Source organism: Lampetra planeri, chromosome 2 (assembly GCF_965212315.1).
Source record: "Lampetra planeri chromosome 2, kcLamPlan1.2.h2, whole genome shotgun sequence".
Lineage (NCBI taxonomy): Eukaryota > Metazoa > Chordata > Hyperoartia > Petromyzontiformes > Petromyzontidae > Lampetra > Lampetra planeri.
In genome coordinates, this window is record NC_136108.1 from 29,967,548 (window position 1) to 29,986,889 (window position 19,342).

General features: G+C 50.1%; 2 protein-coding genes across 2 annotated transcripts in view; one reads left to right on the forward strand and one right to left on the reverse strand.

Moving 5' to 3' along the window:
* The first annotated feature begins 4,093 nt into the window (after window positions 1–4,093).
* On the forward strand, window positions 4,094–7,250 carry LOC144731371 (uncharacterized). Its single transcript, XM_078612398.1, has 4 exons — window positions 4,094–4,218; window positions 5,452–5,593; window positions 6,366–6,470; window positions 6,880–7,250. Exons 3-4 carry the CDS (start codon window positions 6,437–6,439, stop codon window positions 7,185–7,187), a joined length of 342 nt encoding a protein of 113 aa, XP_078468524.1. The 5' UTR covers window positions 4,094–4,218; window positions 5,452–5,593; window positions 6,366–6,436; the 3' UTR covers window positions 7,188–7,250.
* Window positions 7,251–8,762: 1,512 nt separating this feature from the next.
* The window catches only part of RPN2 (ribophorin II), a 28,206-nt gene continuing 17,626 nt past the window's right edge, over window positions 8,763–19,342 (reverse strand). Inside the window, exons 10-17 of the mRNA XM_078612397.1 lie at window positions 19,240–19,331; window positions 17,307–17,421; window positions 16,646–16,840; window positions 16,000–16,086; window positions 15,552–15,647; window positions 13,448–13,523; window positions 12,405–12,534; window positions 8,763–9,345 (exon numbers count right to left, since the gene is read on the reverse strand). Coding sequence (XP_078468523.1) covers window positions 9,327–9,345; window positions 12,405–12,534; window positions 13,448–13,523; window positions 15,552–15,647; window positions 16,000–16,086; window positions 16,646–16,840; window positions 17,307–17,421; window positions 19,240–19,331 — 810 coding nt within the window. The 3' untranslated portion in view covers window positions 8,763–9,326. The remainder of the gene's footprint in view (window positions 9,346–12,404; window positions 12,535–13,447; window positions 13,524–15,551; window positions 15,648–15,999; window positions 16,087–16,645; window positions 16,841–17,306; window positions 17,422–19,239; window positions 19,332–19,342) is intronic.

Consider the following 19,342-nt stretch of genomic DNA (forward strand, 5'->3'; position numbering starts at 1 on the left):
TGACACACTGACTGTTGGGATTGAAGACGGCACTGCTTAATGTCATCTCCCTCGTGTAACGGCAGGTTCAGATGCTGTCAACATTTTTCATTCCACAGCGCGCGTTTACCAATTACCCAAATACTGCAATCAATGGGTTGATTTGAAGCTTTCGTGACTGTAGTAATCCATACTCTTTGGTTCTTTCGGTAAAGTCACGTAGATATAAAATAAAATAAATAACGACGTTTCGGGCGCAACACAAGCGTCCGTCATCAGGTGGGAAAGAACCAAAGAGTATTAAGTGATATCATTTAATGATCATACGCGGAGATAGTTGGCTTGGTGCATGTCCATTATCGGGCTCTCTAACAGTACTTGCACCCATGCAGCTGTGTGTGGAAGACCGTGAGCGTGTTAGGAGCGTCAGCGTGGTTGTTAGCGCACTGCGTTACGAACCCAGTGTCCCGCGCTCGAATCCGATTCTAAACGAACATTGTTTTTTTACCAGGTAAGGCTCACTGAGCTATAGAGTTCTTTTTCATGATTGGACCTGGCCACAATTGATAGCCCAATGAAGTGATTTATTACGCGGAAATTTATCGGAGCCAAATTTTCTACACGTATGTTTCTAAATGTGGAGGGAAAAACCGGAGGACTCGGAGAAAAATCCACGCGACCACGGGGTGAGAGAGACACGCAAACTCCAAATATACAGCAGCAGGCGTCAGGGTCGGAGTCTAACCCACGACCTCCCGTATCCGCCACCGCAGCACCCCGACTCGTCGTTAACATTAGTGGCAAATGGTAGCAGAATCTGCCTCCCCTAGGTCGACTCAGCCATAAACGAATACCCGGCGCGATGTGTCAACATTAACGCTGTGGGAGACAAAGGCGTCCGCGCTTGGTGCTGGCCGCACTATCCCCTCGGGCGCCGTTCCGGTCCTTGATTAGGTGCTGGCGAACTGCACTTGCCCCAACAACTTGTGTAGCCTACACGGGGAATCTTTGTCTTTGTTGATAGAGGTGCGTGCGTGGGTTTGCAACGAAGGCGTGGAAATGTGCAGTTTCGAAATAAATGAACTCGATGACGCAAGAGGTAGGACCCTTTTCATACCTCCCACACATAGAGACTAAGACAAAGTCCCCCCGTATAGCCTTAACAGACTGTTGGGGCAAGTGCTGTTAGCGAGCACCTATGAAGGCTGGCACGGCACACGAGGGGGTGGGTGGTCAGCCCCACGCCTGCCCACCTTTGTATCCCAAGTGGCGATATTGACACAACGCATCAGGTACTCATTTGAGGCTGAGTCGACCAAAGAAAGGCCTGAGACCGGTTCAAATAATCATCATTGGTGTTGTCCGTGAGCTGGAATTGAACTCTGGTCGTCGGGTTCGTAGTGCAGCGCGTTTACCACATCACTACAGCTCCCCCATACGCATACACAAATATGAAGACAAAGATCCCCTGTATAGCCTTAACAGACGTTTGGGGCAAGTGCTGTGAGTGAGCACCTATGAAGGCCGGCACGGTACACGAGGGGGTGGGTGGCCAACACCACGCCCGACCGCCTTTGTCTCCCGAGTGGCGATGTTTACACATAGCACCAGGTACTCATTTGAGGCTGAGTCGACCTAGGGGATGGATGCTCAGGGCCGGTTCAAATAATCATCACCGGTGTTGGCCGTGAGCTGGAATCGAACTTGGGGTCCTTCCCCTGCACCTCCATTTATTACGGTTGGCTACGTACGGTGCGAAAGAAGTTCAACATGCATACGGGTCGTCGGGTTCGAAGCGCGGCTCGCTAACTACGATGCCACCGCTCCCCACATAAGCACACACACCTACAAAGATACACACACACGCACGCACACGGACACTCGCCCGCCCTCCCCCGCCTCGCCCCGACTATAAAACCACAGGTGTTCCCACCGAGAACAGGAGCAGGGAAGAGCCAGAACGAAGGTGTCACCTCCACAGAGGACTGCCTCTTACAGACCCATAGAGCCGGTGTATACAGCGCGTTTTGAGCCCGTTGCATTGAGCCGGTGTATACAGCGCCGTGAGACCGGCTCACTTCATCGACATTTTACTGAGTTTTGAAACCGGTTCGCTTCAGCGTTATACCACTGCTCTTTGAAGTCGGTGCATTAAGCGAGTATATTGTTTCGCTTTGAGTTGGGTACATTGAGCCGGTCTATAACTCCTCTTGGACTACCGGTACATTGAACCGGTATTATTAAGGCAGCCGGTGTCTGTCCCATTGATCCCTGGAAAAGATTCAGCACCACGCGGTGGTGGACAGCGCCTCCACGTGCAGGTGAGAGATTTCACAGCACACGCTCCCGAACCCGTGTCGCTCTGAGTGGCCTCCTGTCCAGCGATCTATAGATCTGTTATCGCTGTGTCTAAGATCAGCACAGATACTGGCATGTTGTGCTCCAGAGAACATAATCATATTCATGTAGTTGGCATCATCATCCACACACTCACAAAACAGTAAGGGGCATATATTCATAATTTACTCATACACGATTACATTGCATATATTCATCATAAAATACACCATAATCATGACGATCATTATCCGCACCTGTGCCTATGATCATCATCCACGCTTAGCATCAGCATCCTTACATACAGATCATCATCATCCGCACATCTTATACAGACGATTGTAAGCGATGTAAATTCCAGTATTGTTCCAGAAGGGCAAAACGCTTAGATGTAATTCTACGACAGTTTGTAACTGGAGGCTTTGAATGGTGATTCAATGGAACATGAAATCGGATATGAAATTTAATGTGCAATTTCCATTATGAGAGAATAAAGCCATTGGTCTCGCTTGGAGTGTGACATTAACGCCGACAGGAAGTGGGCGATGCTCACTAGAAAACACCAACATCGTCATAATCCACACGTACACATAGAATTAATTATCCTCATCTCCACATTCACCTTCATCATCATCCCCACGTACACAACGCCGGGCGGCGGTTACTATGCACTCCTGTAGTCTAGCACTGTGGAGGGGCAGCTAGGGCTGGTGGATCGCACAAATGTCCTAAGACTCCCCCGTGGGCAAATGTGGACTCCACATGTTCCATCTGGATGGGAAAGTTGCGTTGTCCCTTTGCACGCTTGGGTTTAAATTTTCCCCCCGGATCTTCCAGCTTTCCTCCCACACTAATTGGCCGATAATAAACTCCATATATAGAGGGCCGCAGAGCTTGGACAATTGTTGGCGCCGGCTGACCGCGTGGCTGCCGCCTTCCTGCTTGTCCGTGGTTCCTCCTCGTGCCTCTGAGTCATTGTCTTAGAGAGTGAGCCACAACTTGCGGCGGGGCGTTCCAGGTGGGAAGTATGATGATTGTAATATAAAGACACAAGTGTCATAAACTACGACCCAATGAACTTGAATGCACACGACCTCGTCAGATCGCGGAAGCTAAGCAGGTTTGAACCTGGCTAGTACTAGTACGGGTGACCACCAGAGCTTGCGAGGTGGCCAGTCGATGGCAGTGATCTTCGCTTTTCCTCCCACGTGCCAATCATCCATTGCATTGGCCAAACAATCCAATGCAGGACCCTCCTTAAAAGGAGTCTTGACACAGTGAGGCTCTTCCTGGATAAATGATGAGCATTGTTCCAATCAGTATCAGCATTATCATCCGAACATCACTATCTTCATGTACACATACATAGGTCGTTTGCAGGTTTGGAAAATGTGCTCTGTTTGCTTTGTAACCTTTCCTCGCACTTTCAACCCTGTACCCAGCGCTATGCTACACAGTACGGCCGATGATGGCGATAACACATACCTATATCATAATTATCAGTCGTACACGCATCCTTATATCATCATCGTCACCCACATGCGTGCACATGAACATCATCCCTCGCACACGCACGTTGACCGCATTATAACCACCGTGCACACAACAAACATCATCATTGTCGTCAACTTCCCCATCGTTTCGCACGCACGGCCGCGTGTTTCTCAGAGCCCGCGTGCGTCCCCTGCGAATCGCAGCTTCAGGCCATGCAGGAGAGGCGCGGCGCACGCTGCGGGGAAGCGATGCTGATGATGATAATGCTGCTGATGGTGGGTCTCAGAGGGGCTGCCTCGCTCCCGGCTCAACCGCGTGCGTCCCCATTCCTCCCGCCTCGGGCAGGGGTCCCCAAGGCGGGGGACCTCCTACGCCTCCCTCTCGTCTGGGGGGAGGAGGACACGGCAGGTGAGGGCCGGGGGGGTGGGGGGGGACGAGAGGGGTGGGGGTTGGGGGGAAGAGACGTTTGTAGAGAGGGGGAGGGGAAGGCAGGCAAGACATCGAGAGTGAAAGTGGGAGATGGATAGACAGGAGAGAGATACACTTGGAGAGAGGGGAAAGATACACTTAACTATCTTTTATTTTACTGGGTAAGGCCCACTGAACTAGATAGCTATTTTTGTCAGAAGCGGCCTGGCCACAAATGGTAGCTCAACGAAGCGAGGGAGAAGAGGAAAGGGGGAGAAGAGAGAGAAGAGAGAGAATATATAGAAATATATCGAGCGAGATGGAGAGAGGGAGACGAGACACGTGGATAGAGTTAGAGGGAGAGGAGGGAAGGTTTGGAGGCGATATAAAAACATCAGTATTAATGAGGATGGTGATAGTGGTGAAGTGATGATCGCTATTGACCGATGAAAATACTGGCACGGGTGCTCTGCTGCCGAGTCGCCCTTGACAAAGAGCTTCATGGCTCAACGGGCTTTACTCGGGAAAGGGGCCGTCCATAAATGACGTCACGCGATTTTGGACGATTTTTGAATCCGCCCCCCTCGTCACACGGCGTCACAAAAAGTCAGACCCCCCCCTCAGATATTAAGTCACAAAGCTCTGCCCCCCCCCAAATAAAACATGCTTCAAATCGCTTTAAACTATTGTCATTGTAGTGCGTATTTAATGTGGCGCTGCACTCTGATGTTGGAGAAAACATGTATTAAAAAGTATATTTAATTAAGTAGAACGTGTTAATATTTATTTAAAGTTGCGCATTTTGATGTGACGTTACATTTCTCAACCCCCCCCCCCCTCGTCACACATCGTCACATCGTCACAAATGTCTGACCTCCCCCCCCAGGTGCGTGACGTCATTTATGGACGGCCCCAAATACACTTCTGATTTCGATTTAAGGCTTTCGTGACTGCAGGGATTCATCTTCTTGGTTCTGTCGGTAAAGTCACGTAGAATGGAAATATTTTTTTTATTATGTTTTTTTTTATTATTTCCATTCTACGTGAGTTTACCGAAAGAACCAAGAAGACACTTCTGATTCTTGTGATTATGATAGCGGCGCCAGTGTTGATGATCGTACTAGCGATGCTTGTTATGATGATGAATTAATGAGAGTTCAAGTCGTCACGTAACAACATCAACAATTAGTCAAACCCTTCACGAGCTCTCGATCTGTTGATGTCTCCTTACAGGGGCCCTCTACGCTCTCAGAGGTCGACTCCCTCGCCTCTCCCTCCCCGGGCCCGACCGGTACAGACGCGGGATCGTCGGAATCAACACCGTGTCCCGCGATCGAACCCACGACCTCCGGGGAAGAGTCCCACCACCTCGTATGTGAGTCCCCGCGACCAAGACTGGCTTGTGTTTGGGATTCGGGCTCGAGTGGGACTAGAACTCTATCTGCCCAGGTGAGTCAGCATTTGTCTCGATGGGGTAGGCACCTCGGCAGGTACCATATAGGTCGGCATGTGAACGCCTAGGTGAGTAAGTGAGCGAGCACCTGGGTGAGTGGGTGGGTGAGTGGGCATCTGGGTGGGTGAGCACCTGAATGAGTGAGTGAGCACTTGAGTGGGTGAGCACCTGGGTGGGAGGGTGAGCACCTGAGTGAGTGGGTGAGCACCTGGGTGGGTGAGTGGGCATCTGGATGGGTGAGCACCTGAGTGAGTGAGTGTGTGAGCACCTGAGTTTGTGGGTAAGCACCTGGGTAGGTGAGCACCTGGGTAGGTGAGCACCTGGGTGGGTGGGTGAGCGCCTAGGTGGGTGAGCACCTGGGTGGGTGACTACCTGGGTGAGTGGGTGAACGCCTTGGTGGGTGAGCACCTGGGTGAGTGGGTGAGCACCTGTGTGGGTGGGTGAGCACCTGGGTGGGTGGGTGAGCACCGGGGTGAGTGGGTGAGCACCTGAGTGGGTGAGCGCCTTGGTGGGTGAGCACCTGGGTGAGTGGGTGAGCACCTGGGTCGGTGGGTGAGCACCGGGGTGAGTGGGTGAGCGCCTTGGTGGGTGAGCACCTGGGTAGGTGAGCACCTGGGTGAGTGGGTGAGCACCTGGGTGGGTGGGTGAGTCACTGAGTTGTCATGCGTCCCCCTCCCCCCTTGCCCTGCCGCAGCTCTGCGCGACACGTGGACGGCTTCTTCACGCATCGCTACAGCAAGCTGCTGGGGGAGGAAGCGGCGAGACATGCGCTCCGCGCCCTCCTCACTGGGGCTCGCAGGTGCGCACTCACCTGTACACTCACCTGTACACTCACCTGTACACTCACCTGTACACTCACTCGCCTTTACACACTCACCTGTACACTCACCTGTACACACTCACCTGTACAGTCACCTGTACACACACTCACTGACCTGACACACACCATTACACACACTCACCTGTACACACAAAGACAAAGATCCCCCGTATAGCCTTAACACACTGTTGGGGCAAGTGCTGTTAGCGAGCACCTATGAAGGCCGCAATGGCACACAAGGCGGTGGGTCGCCAGTACCACGCACGACCGCCTTTGTATCCCTAGTGGCGATGTTTACACACCGCACGAAGAACTCATTTTGAGGCTGAATCGACCTCGGTGAGGCATTGCTGTTGACCATGAGCTGGAATTGATTTTGGGTCGCCAGGTTCGTCGCGCAGCGCGCTAACCGCAGCACTACCACCACCATCACCAACCACCAGGGACGAGGTCGCAGATGATGGCAGCCAGCGACGGGTACCGCTCAGACGGGAGGCGCGTGGCTTCTGGGTCAACGGCGAGGAGGACAACAGCGACGGCGGTGATGAGCAGCAGCAGCAGCAGGACGGGTGGCCCCACCATACAGGCCGCTCCAAGTCCCCCCAGCAACGACCTCGATCCAGACCCCAACCTCAAAGGCAATACTTTGAGGACGCTCGCTTGGACCAAGAGTTCATGACCCCCCTTCAGTACTGAATGCCAGCTCGCCCCCCCCCTCCCCAGCATGCTCCTCTGCTAGTGGGCTGCGTAAATCATCTTATTTATTAAATGTTTTCGTTGATATTGATGTCGTCACACCATAGGTGTACGTTTATAGAACGCGTTGTCGGTGTGCGTCTGCTCGTACAGAAACCCGAGCGGATTGTAGACCGTGGCCTCACGGTGGCCTCACGGTCTACAACGAGCGGTGGCTCTCGGGAAGGTTGCTGGACGATGACATCGGCTGGTCGAAGTGAGACCTTCGAGAAATCTTTCGTGGAGTTTTACCAACTCCAATGATGGCAGCCAAACAATCTGCAACCAACCCGTGGGGCATTGAAGTAGTAAATCAGTGGGTTGACGTCTATAAACTAAACTATTTTTTATTTATTTGACCAGGTGAGGCCCACTTAGCTATGTCGCTATTTTTCCTGGCCACAAATGATAGCTCAACAAAGCGGCTCATCACGTGGACATTTATAGCAGTCAAATACTCTAAACGCACGATAATTCTAAATGTGGAGGGAGAAACCAGAGGACCCGGACAAAAATCTCCAGTGTCGGGCGAGAGGATTGTTGAAGTGACGTCATCATTCTGTGGCGTCATCTTCTGAAAAACATTCCCCTGATCTGAATTTTACCGATCGACGGAGTTTATAAAGCACATGTGTTTAAAAAAATACAAGCATGTATGGCAGTGATGCTGGCCATTGTTAAATCGGGTGACACCAGACAACTTAAAAAGTGGTTACAATTAATTGAATTAAGTTAAATGGCTTGTGGAAAGGCAAGGCTTTAAGTGGACGTCGCAAATTTCACAAGCTGGTGTTGGTGTCATTCACATTTCGTCCGTTTACATTAGAAACTAAACGCTTGAAGGACGTGTCAATTGTAAACAAGAGCGAGACCTAAAGGCGGATTATTGGTGGTGATGAAATAAACACTCGAAAAAAACTTCAGAGCATTCCCTCAAGTGTAATTTCATTAAACCTGATTTAATGTTTAAATGTGATACCAATTTGTATAGTTTGTGAGCGACTGAGGAGCTTTGTCAAGTGTTGTAGATGTCAACGGGGAATCGGATATTGTGATGAGTGGGGCACATAGCCTCCTGGACATGTGAAAAAGAGCTTCATAGCTCATCGGATTCCTCCAGTTAAAATAAAGATGCTGATTCTGACGTGGATGGATGAGGACAGGACATGGAGACGGGCATTGGGGTGAGACTCAGTGGTCAGTGACCAAGGGTAAGAACTCAAGTCAGATGATGGTGCTGAGACTAGGGCTGGCTATTGAAGGAAGTACTGACTGGTGGTGGTGATGAGACTGCCAGAACAGACATTGAAGGTCAGGTGTTGACTTTACTACAACTAGGGGATCTAATGGAAATTGGCAAGGTGTGGTGGTATTAATTGCATTGGCTGTGATGACCGCTTGACACCGACTGGTTATAAGAGCCACAAGAGACTGTGAGATTCCCAAGCCAAGAACACAAAATGGTTTACAAGTAGCCTTGCAAGACAAAACACACACACACAGCTCCACGCTGGCAACATTGATGCTCACAACACGTTTCTTTAGTTTTCCAATTTTATTTTGTGAAAGCCAACATCCATCCAGCTGCACCATCGCGCGATAAAGAGCCAGAAAGTTCATTAAATTAAAGGTCTTTTCGACTTTGCTGAAATGATATTTTTTGCGTGATGCTTCATTAATATTTTTTCGCTGTTCACTTAATGAGGGCACGGACGTTGGTATGGGATCGGATGTCCCTCCCGTGAAAATAATCACAAAATCCCCACCTCACCGTTCGATAAACTCGCATCCCGCTCGTTCAGAGAACGTGTGCAGACATCGAGTGTATGCGGAGGCGTGCCATGTGACCCCAGCAATTCCCGTCTTCTGCTGGCCTCAATGCTGCCTTCAATCCTCTGTCCCAACACCGATCCCAGCATCGCCATAGCCTGACCCTAACCCAGATCCCAATGACCCGATTGTCAGCCCCAGCCCTCCCTCCACCTCCCCTAACAAAAAAGACCCCCCCCCCCATCCTTTATGCACAACTCCCATCATCCCCTTTTTCGGATCACGGTTTAATCCTCGTGGGAGTTGTCGCTCGTCACAGCACGGCAGCCGTCAGTGAAGTTTCGATTTGCTGTGGGGTGGGGGAGGGGAGAGGAGTGGGGAGCAGAGGTTGTGGTGGAGGGGAGTGTTACCCGTGCAAGTTCATTGCACGCACGCACACACACACGTGTGTATGCGTGAACCACGCGTCGCGCACATGTACACATGCTAACATACAACAGCCGCCATTCGCCACTAAGCGGCGGTGACGTCACCAAGGCGTTTGTGCCAGGCCAGGTGCACTCCGAGACCATGTGAAGTGTCGAAGGCTGACTGCTGGCAGGAGGTCACGGAGTAGACCCAGGTGCCATGGGTTGAACGACTGAGATGACTGTGCCAATTTGCTGCATTTTAGCCGCCAGGCATGCACACATGCAACACACAAACCGTGTACTCTCGAATGGGGGCGAATGGGGGCTTGGAAGCCAGTACGCACAGGATTGTGGGATTTCTCCCCCATAATCCTGCTCTTAGATATGCGCAACTTACAGAGTTGCTCAAACGCGAGTGCCTCACACGATCCCCATGCACAGAGTTTTGCGTATTCATGTTCGCCCACCTTGTCAATTCAAATGCGCATGGAATCAATATTACAAATTCTCTATGGGAAAACATCTAATGTATGTAATACATTACAAAAACGTGCTATTAAGAAGGGCCATTGCCACCTATTATATATTTCCTTTTCAGGCAGTGTTTTTGACGAATGTATTGAGTTTCATCTAGGAAATATAATACATTATGACGAAACCGAGTAACCTAACAGCAATGTTAAGAATGAGTGCTGCGTTTAGGGAGCGTAGTTGGAGGTGGCTATGAAACCAACGATTTAAGTTTGATTCTCAGCCACTGGCAACATCAACAGGGAGAGATATCTACACTGCGGTCCTTGGAGAGTTTCTCCCCCCCCTGCCCCCACTCGCCTTTACCAACCCGCACTTATCTGGGTGAAGTATGGTCAAAAAACCCCCATGACCAAGTGTCGGGATGCAATTCATCTTGTAGTGGAGTTACAAGGGGCTGTAAATGATGACTTTTCTTGGATTTAGAATACACAGAGTTGAAGCTTTCGTGACTGCAAGGATTCATACTCTTTGGTTTTTTCGGTAAAGTCACGCTACGTTGTCCCCACCTGAAGAAGGGCGCTTGTGATGTGCCCGAAACGTCGTGATTTTATTAAGTTGTTTTCATTTATTTTTTTACCTACGTGACTTTACCGAAAAAAACAAAGAGTTCGAATACATAGCAGGTGGTTACTCGGTATAAATAACAATTATTGGAATAAATCTTTACTCATGAAACCAAGTGAGCATCCAACACACGTTTTCAAAAGGGGTCCTGCTGAGGATGATTGCAATTTCCTTGCCGATTAGCAATGCATGTAGTAGGAACTGGGAGTGCCTGGAGAACGCACACACCCATTTTAGGGGATACCACTCAGAGGTTAACATGAAAGGATTCAAGAATCCACTCACTGCGCTACCCATGTCCTGGCGCCCTCAGAGCTCAGCGCGTTTGAGAGTTTTACATGTCAGTGATCCACCGACTATCGTCTCCAAAGTGCTGGATTGTAGGCATGAGCTTCTGCACCTGGCTCAACCTACTTGCTGCACTGCAATTTAGCAGCCACCTTATAGGTCTGTAAAATGGGAATCTTGTCAATGTGACGATCACTCTCCATTATCCGCCAACCCCTGCATCATCCAAAGCGCTGGATTTCACACCGATGTTTCCCCATTGAAAATAAAATAAAATGACAAACTCAAAACGAGTCAAAACGCGGCTCCCAACTGCGAGCAGCCTGGTAACCTCGCCTCACTTTAGTCGCACGCCTCCCGTCCCCGACGCGGACCTAAACCTCGCCATCCTGCTGAGGTGCTCGTGCGAAATCCTGGAGCGGATCGGCCCCGGAGCCAGAGTAGGGGACAGTCGAGCCCCAGGGTTCGGTAAAGAGAGGGAGAGGTTGGGAGAGGGAGAAGGAGAGGGGGGCAAAGGAACAGGAAGATGGGTCAGAGGGAGAGAGAGGCGGGAGAGAGGGACAAGGAGAGGGAGGTTGGGAAGAGTAAGAAATAGGTGGGGGGAAGAGAGGGAAAATATGGTTGGAGGGAAGTGGCAGATGAATTGGAGTACAAGGATGTTGTTGGCGGTGGTCAAATGCTTGGATGAGAGATGGCCCGAGTCAAGTAAATTAAGAACGTGTCAAGGATGGGGTTCACAGTTGCCGGGGAAACGGGACAGGAGGTGGGTGAGACGGGGGGGGAGGGAAGGTGGTGAAACAAATGAAAAGTGACAGGATATACAGGTGTGGGAGAAGAGTGTTTATCGATGGCAAATAAAATGCGATGAAAAGCACAGAACACACAGAGACACGGACATCAGAACACGCGGAGAAATAGGACAAAGAAAGGCAACGTACGGAAGAAAGGTGCCAAGCCGGTATCGTTGTGTTAAATCGGTGCTCATTCACAGCACTTGACCCGAGGGTTTTTAAGAATAACCAAAGTGAAAGTGCTAGTCAGCAATTATGAAGGCTGGCACAGTAATTAGTAGTCGTGTTAGTATGCGCATCTGTCCCGGCCTCCCCCCTAGGTCGACTCCACCTTACACGAGTGTGGTGTGCAAACATGAACACTGGCAAAGCTCGTGGTTCAGACCACACCATCCCCTCTCGTGCCACCAGACCTGAATAGATCGTCGCTAACGGTGTACTCGCCAATCAAGCTAAATAAGCGATCTGCCCCTGTGAGTGAGTGCCCTGGATGTGCATGTGATTGTGTTTGTATGTGTGTGTGTAAGTGGCCTGTGAGTGGGGAGCAGTCGTGTCGTGGTTAGCGTGCAGCGCTACAAACCTGGCGGCTGGGTGTGGTGCTCGCTAACAGCACTTGCTCCTACAGTTTATTAAGGCTATATGGAGGAACTTTGTTTTTTGCCCTGTGAGTGAGTGCCTTGTGCGCGTCTGTATCTTTGCTCTTTGTGTCTGTTTGAGTGAGTGCTTTGTGTGTTTGTACGTATGTATGTATGCGAGTGTGTGTGTGTATGTATTTATGTATGCAAGTGTGCGATTGTAGGCGTCAGTGTGCGCGTACGTACCGTTTAGCCGCCATGCGAGCGAGCACGCGGTTTCCGGCGAGGAAGGTGATGATGCCGAGCACAAGCAGATACTTGAGCGTCTGGAACATATTCAGCTGCGTCCAGAACACGAACATAAGCACCAGCATGCCTGCTCGCACACAAGAGATACACACAGGCACTACATGTAACAACAGCCGCTGTTCGCCACTAAGTGTTGATGTTGTCGCCACGGCGCTTGTGCTAGGCTAAGTGCACTTTGACGTCACGTGAAGTGTGGAAGCTTCGCTGCAGACAGATCATGAGACAGATCAATGTTTTGCAGATTAAACCAATGACATGACTGGCAGATGGATCTTCTTTGCTCACAGCAGGACCAACTTGCTGTGGTTTTGCAGCTTAGCACTCTGCTTGCTTTTGTGAGCTTTGCTCACCTGCCCTTCTTTGTTACTCAAGGGCAATTGCCTTCAATTTCCTAATAGCATCCTTTACCAGTCACCTCCACAGAGACCGATCTTTTTTCGTGTGTTTAGTTTGTTGTCCTTCCCCCGCACCTCCGATTAGCATGACTGGCTACGTACGGTGCGAATGAAGTTCAACATACATACATACTGCAAGCTTTACTCAGCTGCATATATTCCAATCAGCATATCCCTTCTCAAGCCTGTGCCATGCCCGTTTAGCCCCCTATATCTGGCAAAAATCTAGAAAAGAGATGCTGCTTGTGCAAGTGGTGGCTGGGCCTACGGGCTACATGACAGAGGCTATATATCCTTGCCTTTTCAGGAGTTCACTCCTCACAAAATCCAATCTGGTTGTAGGCAGGTCAGCCTGTCAAGGGATCCACGTTTTGCACGTGTAAAGAAGGAGAGGCCATAATTGTGGCCGAGAAGACCTGGAGCTTCATGTGGAACAGACAGGCCAGGCAGCAACCACACAGCAATACGCAGCCGAAGGAAATATAATGCAGCTTGACTTAATCGAAGCTCTTCACTGCCATGAGCACGTTGCCTAGGCTCGGGCACTCCTCCATCTGCTCCACAACCCCCTTGCTCACGGCTCACCTGCATAGCCCAGGTGGAACAGCAACGTGCTGGGCGAGAAGGTGAAGTTGGAGATGTTGGCTCCGAGTTTTACCCACTGCAAGACAGAGACAAAGGTTCCTCGTATAGCCTTAACAGACTGTTGGGGCAAGTGCTGTTGGCGAGCACCTATGAAAGGCCGGCATGGCACAAGAGTGGGTGGGTGGGCAGCACTATGCGCGGCCGCCTTTTTTTCCCCAATGGTGATGTTTATACACTGCACAACGAACTCATTTGAGGTTGAGTGGACTTAGGAGAGCGGCTCAGGACTGGTTCAGATAACCGTCACTGGCGTGGGCAGTGAGCGGGAATCGTACCCGGGTCGCTGGGGTCGTAGCACAGCGCGCTAACTGTTACACGACTGCTCCCCACAGATTTTGACATGTGGAGGATGACATACAACAAAAACCGCCATTCGCCACTAAGTGGCGGTGACGTCACCATGACGCTTGTGCCAGGCCATGTGCACATTGAGGATGACATACGAACACATCCACACAAACACTCACTGACATATGCACACCTAAGGAGCAAGGATTAATCCAATTAATGTACAAAGTACGACCATTGTGTGACTGTGTCAGGGTGCAAATTCGCCAAATTAAAAACATCCATATATTACTCCATTTGGATCAGCACATAGCAATCATCTGGAAAGGTAATGCCCATTCAATGACCAAGTGGTACCGAGTCACCTTGTTGCCGCACAGGGACAGCTGCCACTGAGGGTGCCCTTTCAAATGCGATGTTAAGCTCTCAAGAGACGAACAAGCATACCGGAGGCTTTATCAATCACTATCACTGTATCATTAGGCCAGGTGGCTTAGGAAGCTCACAATGGCTAAGTCAAAGCAGTTACCTTTAGTCAGCACTGCTGAGATAAGTCCAGAAAACTGGATGATGTAGCTACCTCTCCCCACTTTCTGAGGCTCATAATGGCCATATAACCTGTGCCACGGAGCCATCTCAGATTAAATCAGGTTCCCAAGTCGTAGCGTGGTTGATGTGCAAACCAAGTCACAAAGGACTCTAAAATATTCACGCTGAAAGCTGTTTTTTTTCCAAATGCAAAGACTGTTTTTGCTTTCGATAATTATTAATTCTGTTAACGGGATGTTACATGTGTTTTCGGTATTTAATTTACCTACGCCAATTTGGGTACATAATGTTTTATCCACACACTACTCACAATATTTACTGTGTGCAAGTGTGTGCACACAGTGACCATAAAAGTCAGAGGTCCACTGCTTTACGCACTTGTTTATATACAATCGGAGCGCTAATGTGTGCATTTCACGCGAGTGGCTTCTCGCACCATGCATAAATGCATCGGCCATGTATTATGTAAGCGCATGCCATGTTATATGCAGCACATACGTATGCAGGAGTTATTGTTTAATGTATACGTCGCCAAAGCCAGGTCCTGCAGTGACATGGAGGCAGAAACTGCCGATTCAAAGTCGAGTGATTTCCTGCTCAAATATTCTCATCTCATGTTTACAGCCCTGAACCAGTGGTGGCAATTACTCCTTCCTATGACGGGGCTGAGGATAACCACTATTGACTTTCCAACCAGGTAGTAGTCATTTTTTATTAACCCCAGAGGGATGATGGGCCAAGTTAACCCCCCAACCAGGAATTGAACTCGCAAACTTTGATTGCAAGCTGCTTGCTCTACACAGCTTAGCATCAGCGACCACAGTGCAACTTATGAAACGTCTTCGTGAGCATAGATTGAGAATGGAGAAGTGAGAAATGCAGCTGAGCGGGGGTGAGAGAGAGAGAGAGAGGGGAGAGAAGAATAGTTTTTTTGGAGAGGGGAATAGAGGGGTGAGTGAAGAAGAGTTGGGAGAGGTGGGAGAAAGATGAGAGATTGAACAGGAAAAATAAAGAGAAGGGAGAGAGAAGACGGCAAGATGAGAGATAATCGAGGGCAGGAGAGAGGAGAGTGCAGGAGACAGCAGAGGGCAGGAGAGATGGCAGAAGAGCAGAGAGGGCAGGAGAGGAGACAAGGCAGGAGAGAGGAGAAGGGTAGTAGAGAGAGGAGAAGGGTAGTAGAGAGGGGAGGAGGGCAGGGCCCAGGTACCAGGATGAGCAGCAGCAGTAGCGGCGCCAGCACGAGCGCCGTGAACGCGTTTGACACGACCAGGGACGGCCGCTTTTCAGGCTCGCGGAACAAATGCTGCACACGCACACAGAGAGGACACAGTTATCCATTAGTCACAGACTGGACCGGAAAGTGTTGTTAGCGTGTATCTATTTAGACCGGCAAGGCACATGAGGGGGTTGGGTGGCCGAAAACCACACCCTGCCACCTTGGTCTCCCCAGTGTCGATGTTTATGCTGCGAACCAGGCACTCATTAAAATGTTTACATAGAGCACTGGTTAACACTGGTGAGTTAGTATTGGCAAGACATAGTTAGGATGTTGAAGCTGTGAGTTGAGGCTGTAAGAACCAGGAGGGTGATGAGGGTGTGTGGGAGGGCAACGAGAGTGAGCAGTGAGAATGTGAGGATGATGTTGGGTGCTGTACATTGATCTCAGGTTTGGGCATGAAGAGACTCTGGGATTTGGCGACTGTAGGGCTTTCCTCTTCTGGGAATTTCACCAGCACGTCCGCCTGGAACACACATGGAAAGTGCTGTTAGAAACCACCTATGAAGGCCGGCACAGCATACAAAAGGGTGGGTGGTCAGTACCACGCCCCGCCACCTTTGTCTTACCAGTGCTGATGTTTACACTTTAATTCTAGATTTGATGTTTACACGTCGCAGCAGGTACTCGTTTGAGGCCGAATCAGCCTAGGGGGGGTCCTGGACTGGTTCAGATATTTGTTACCGTTGTTAGCCGTGAGTGAGAATCGAACTCGGATCGCCGGGTTCATAGCACCACCACACTACCAAAAAAACATTAATTCACACACGCTAATATACTTTCATAGACAAACACACACTCAAAAACATTCAAACTCATTCACATACATGCATTCAAACGCATATTAGGATCCGACGATGACCCTTTTAGACTTTTGACGGAAGTGCTGCTAAGTAAGCACCCATTAGGGCTGACAAACAATTACACTGGAGGAGTTGAAACGCACACACAAGTCGTCAGATTCTCACAACATCATCATCATCGTTGTCGTCAGCAGGCCTCAACCCCCAGCACTGCGAGCTCACCAGCAGCCAGTGCACGGGGTTGTAGATGGCGGCGTCGCCCACAAGGAGGTGCACTGCGTACGCGCCCGCGACGGAGGCGAGCTCGGCGCGACGCTCTAGCACGTCCAGCTCGAAGCGGTAGACGTGGCGCGCGTCTGCCTCGGCCACAAAGAGCACCTCCTGCGCGCTGCGCTCGTGCTGCAGTCGCACAAACACCTGGGGGGAGGGCCACGGCCCACGGGGGAGTGTGGGGGGGCACGGGGGAGTCATCAGTTAGTCATTCAGTCAGTCAGACACTCATTAAGTCACTAATTCCTTCGGTCAATATGTCAGTTAGTCAGCAACTCATTTGCTCAGTCACTCAGTTATTCACTAACTCAGTCATCCAGTCAAGTAATTCAATCAGTTATTCAATCAGTTAGTCAACCGCTCATCCAGTTATCCAGATAGCCAGTAACTCATGAACTCTGTTACTTAGTCAGTATTTCAGATAGTCAGGGATTTAGGCATTCAATGAGTCCATTAATGATTCATGACATGGTGAGGCCTTCATCCACCAGTAGATTGACACAGCTGCAAATGTGAATATTTCATTCAAATTCATATATTTAATTAATATTCATGATTGTTTGGTGAATGGGACATATCTGACTGTGACTGATAGAGGAGATGGAGGTCTTACCTGGTGAGGGGAAAGGTCAGCCCCAGAGTGGAGGTCGATGAGCTGGAAGGTGAGCACGAAATTCTGGTGTCCGTCTGCTGTGAAGGTGGTGGTTGCCTTGTGAGGGTACGCCACACTGTGCAAGCGACAATAAAGACAGAGATCCCCCGTATAGCCTCAGCAGACTTTTGGAGCAAGTGCTTTTAGCGACCACCTATGAAGACTGGCACGGCACACGATGGGGTTGATGGTCAGCAAACCCAGTGACGATGTTTACTCATCGCACCAGGTACTCATTTGAGGCTGAATCGACAAAGGGGAGGCCCAAGACCGGTTCAGATAATCATCACTCGTGTTGTCCGTGAGCCGGAATCGAACTCGGGTCCCCGGGTCTGAAACGCAGTGCGCTAACCACTGCGTGCCACACACACAGACATGAAGACAAACATCCTCTCTTCACAGCCTCATAGGCCATTAGCAAAAGTGCTGTCAGAGAGCCCATATTTAGGCCTGCATGACACAAGCAGTGGTGAAGAGGTCTGAATGATGCCCTGATGCTTTTGCCTGCCCCGCATGCTGCTCCAGTAACAAATTAAGGTTGAGACAACCTAGTGGAGGCTCAGGATAGGTACAGACACCCCTCCGGCCACTGATGTTAGGCCCGGCCAGGTATGACTGGGATTTGCAGTGTAGTGTGCGAACCACTGTGGCACTGCTCTCCATCCACACGAGCACGCAAAAGACTTGATTGTGCACCCCATGTGATGTATGCGCGAGTGGCGAATAGCGATTGTCGTCGTTGGCGGAGCGATTGTACAAACGTGCATGGGAGCGATGGTACAAGTGCAACCCGTGTGTCCGTGTGTGCGTCGAATGTGTGGACCTGTCTACGTGGCAAAGTGTGAATGTCTAAATTAGGATCTGACCACAGAGTGAGGCCTTCTGCTATTTGGCTTCTGCATTAACAAACAAGGGGAGAGCAAACACAGCTTGGGGAGACTCGAGAGGAGGCTCTGAAGGTTTAATTTAAACAAGAGCACTCTACTCTGGGCAAACGCAACCTCAAACGGGATATGACTTGGCCGGATGAAATCGGGGTGCTTTCTCATCCACCTCCCTCCCTCTCTGGAATGTTTTGCCGATAAACATTGGCAAACAGTGCTCCCAGCCTCGCGCAGCTATGCAAACAGCACGATTTCCATCCTAGCGCTCAGTGTGTGTGTGGTGCGTGTGTGTTGCGCGTGTGTGCGTGTGCCGTTGGGGAGCGGGAGTGCAGCGGTTAGCATGCTCTGCCATGAACTCGGGGACCCGAGTCTGATCCCCGCTCACGAGCAATAAACAGTGGCAATTATCTGAACCGGTCCTGAGCCTCCTCTACGTCGACTCAGCCTTAAATTAGTATATGGTGCGGTGTGTAAACATCGTCGCTGTGGAGAGAAAGGCGGCCGGGCATGGTGCTGGCCACCCACCCCCTTGTGTGCTGTGCCAGCCTTCATAGGAGCTTGCTAACAGCATTTGCCTCAATAGTCTGTTAAGGCTATACGGGGGATCTTTGTATTTTTAGTATGTGTAGTCTATGTGTAGTGTACGTGTGTGATGTGTTGTTTGATGTGTGCGTAGTGTGATTGTGTGACGTGCACAGTGTGTGAAGTGTGTGTGTGTAATATAAATGTAAGTGGTTGTGGTTGTTGTTATGCAATTGTTTGTGCACGATACCCTCATTATTGTTCTCCTTAAGAACCACATTCACGGCTTAAAATTCCTTCCGAGACCGTTTCATGCAACAGTCGGCATTCTGATGCTGCATGTTGCATCAAGGCACAGATGAGTGGAAAAAAGAAGAGTAAAATGCAGTTTCACTCTAGGGACTGCTTTTTCTGAAGAAGAAAAAAAACGTTCAAACAAATTGGTCCCAGCTCTTGCGGAGAGAAGAGGTGATGCTAGTCCAACTCACGACGTCGTCTTGGTGGTGATGCTCTGGTCCTTGTCCACAATTGCGATTTCCACGTTGGCGACGCCGACCTCAGTGGCGAACTTGATTTTCAACTGCAAACAAA

Coding starts and splice junctions, on each gene's coding strand:
- LOC144731371 (XM_078612398.1), top strand. CDS start 6,437: ATGCGCTCCGCGCCCTCCTCACTGGGGCTCGCAG. Junction 6,471..6,879: donor CTCCTCACTGGGGCTCGCAG/GTGCGCACTCAC, acceptor TTGGGTCGCCAG/GTTCGTCGCGCAGCGCGCTA.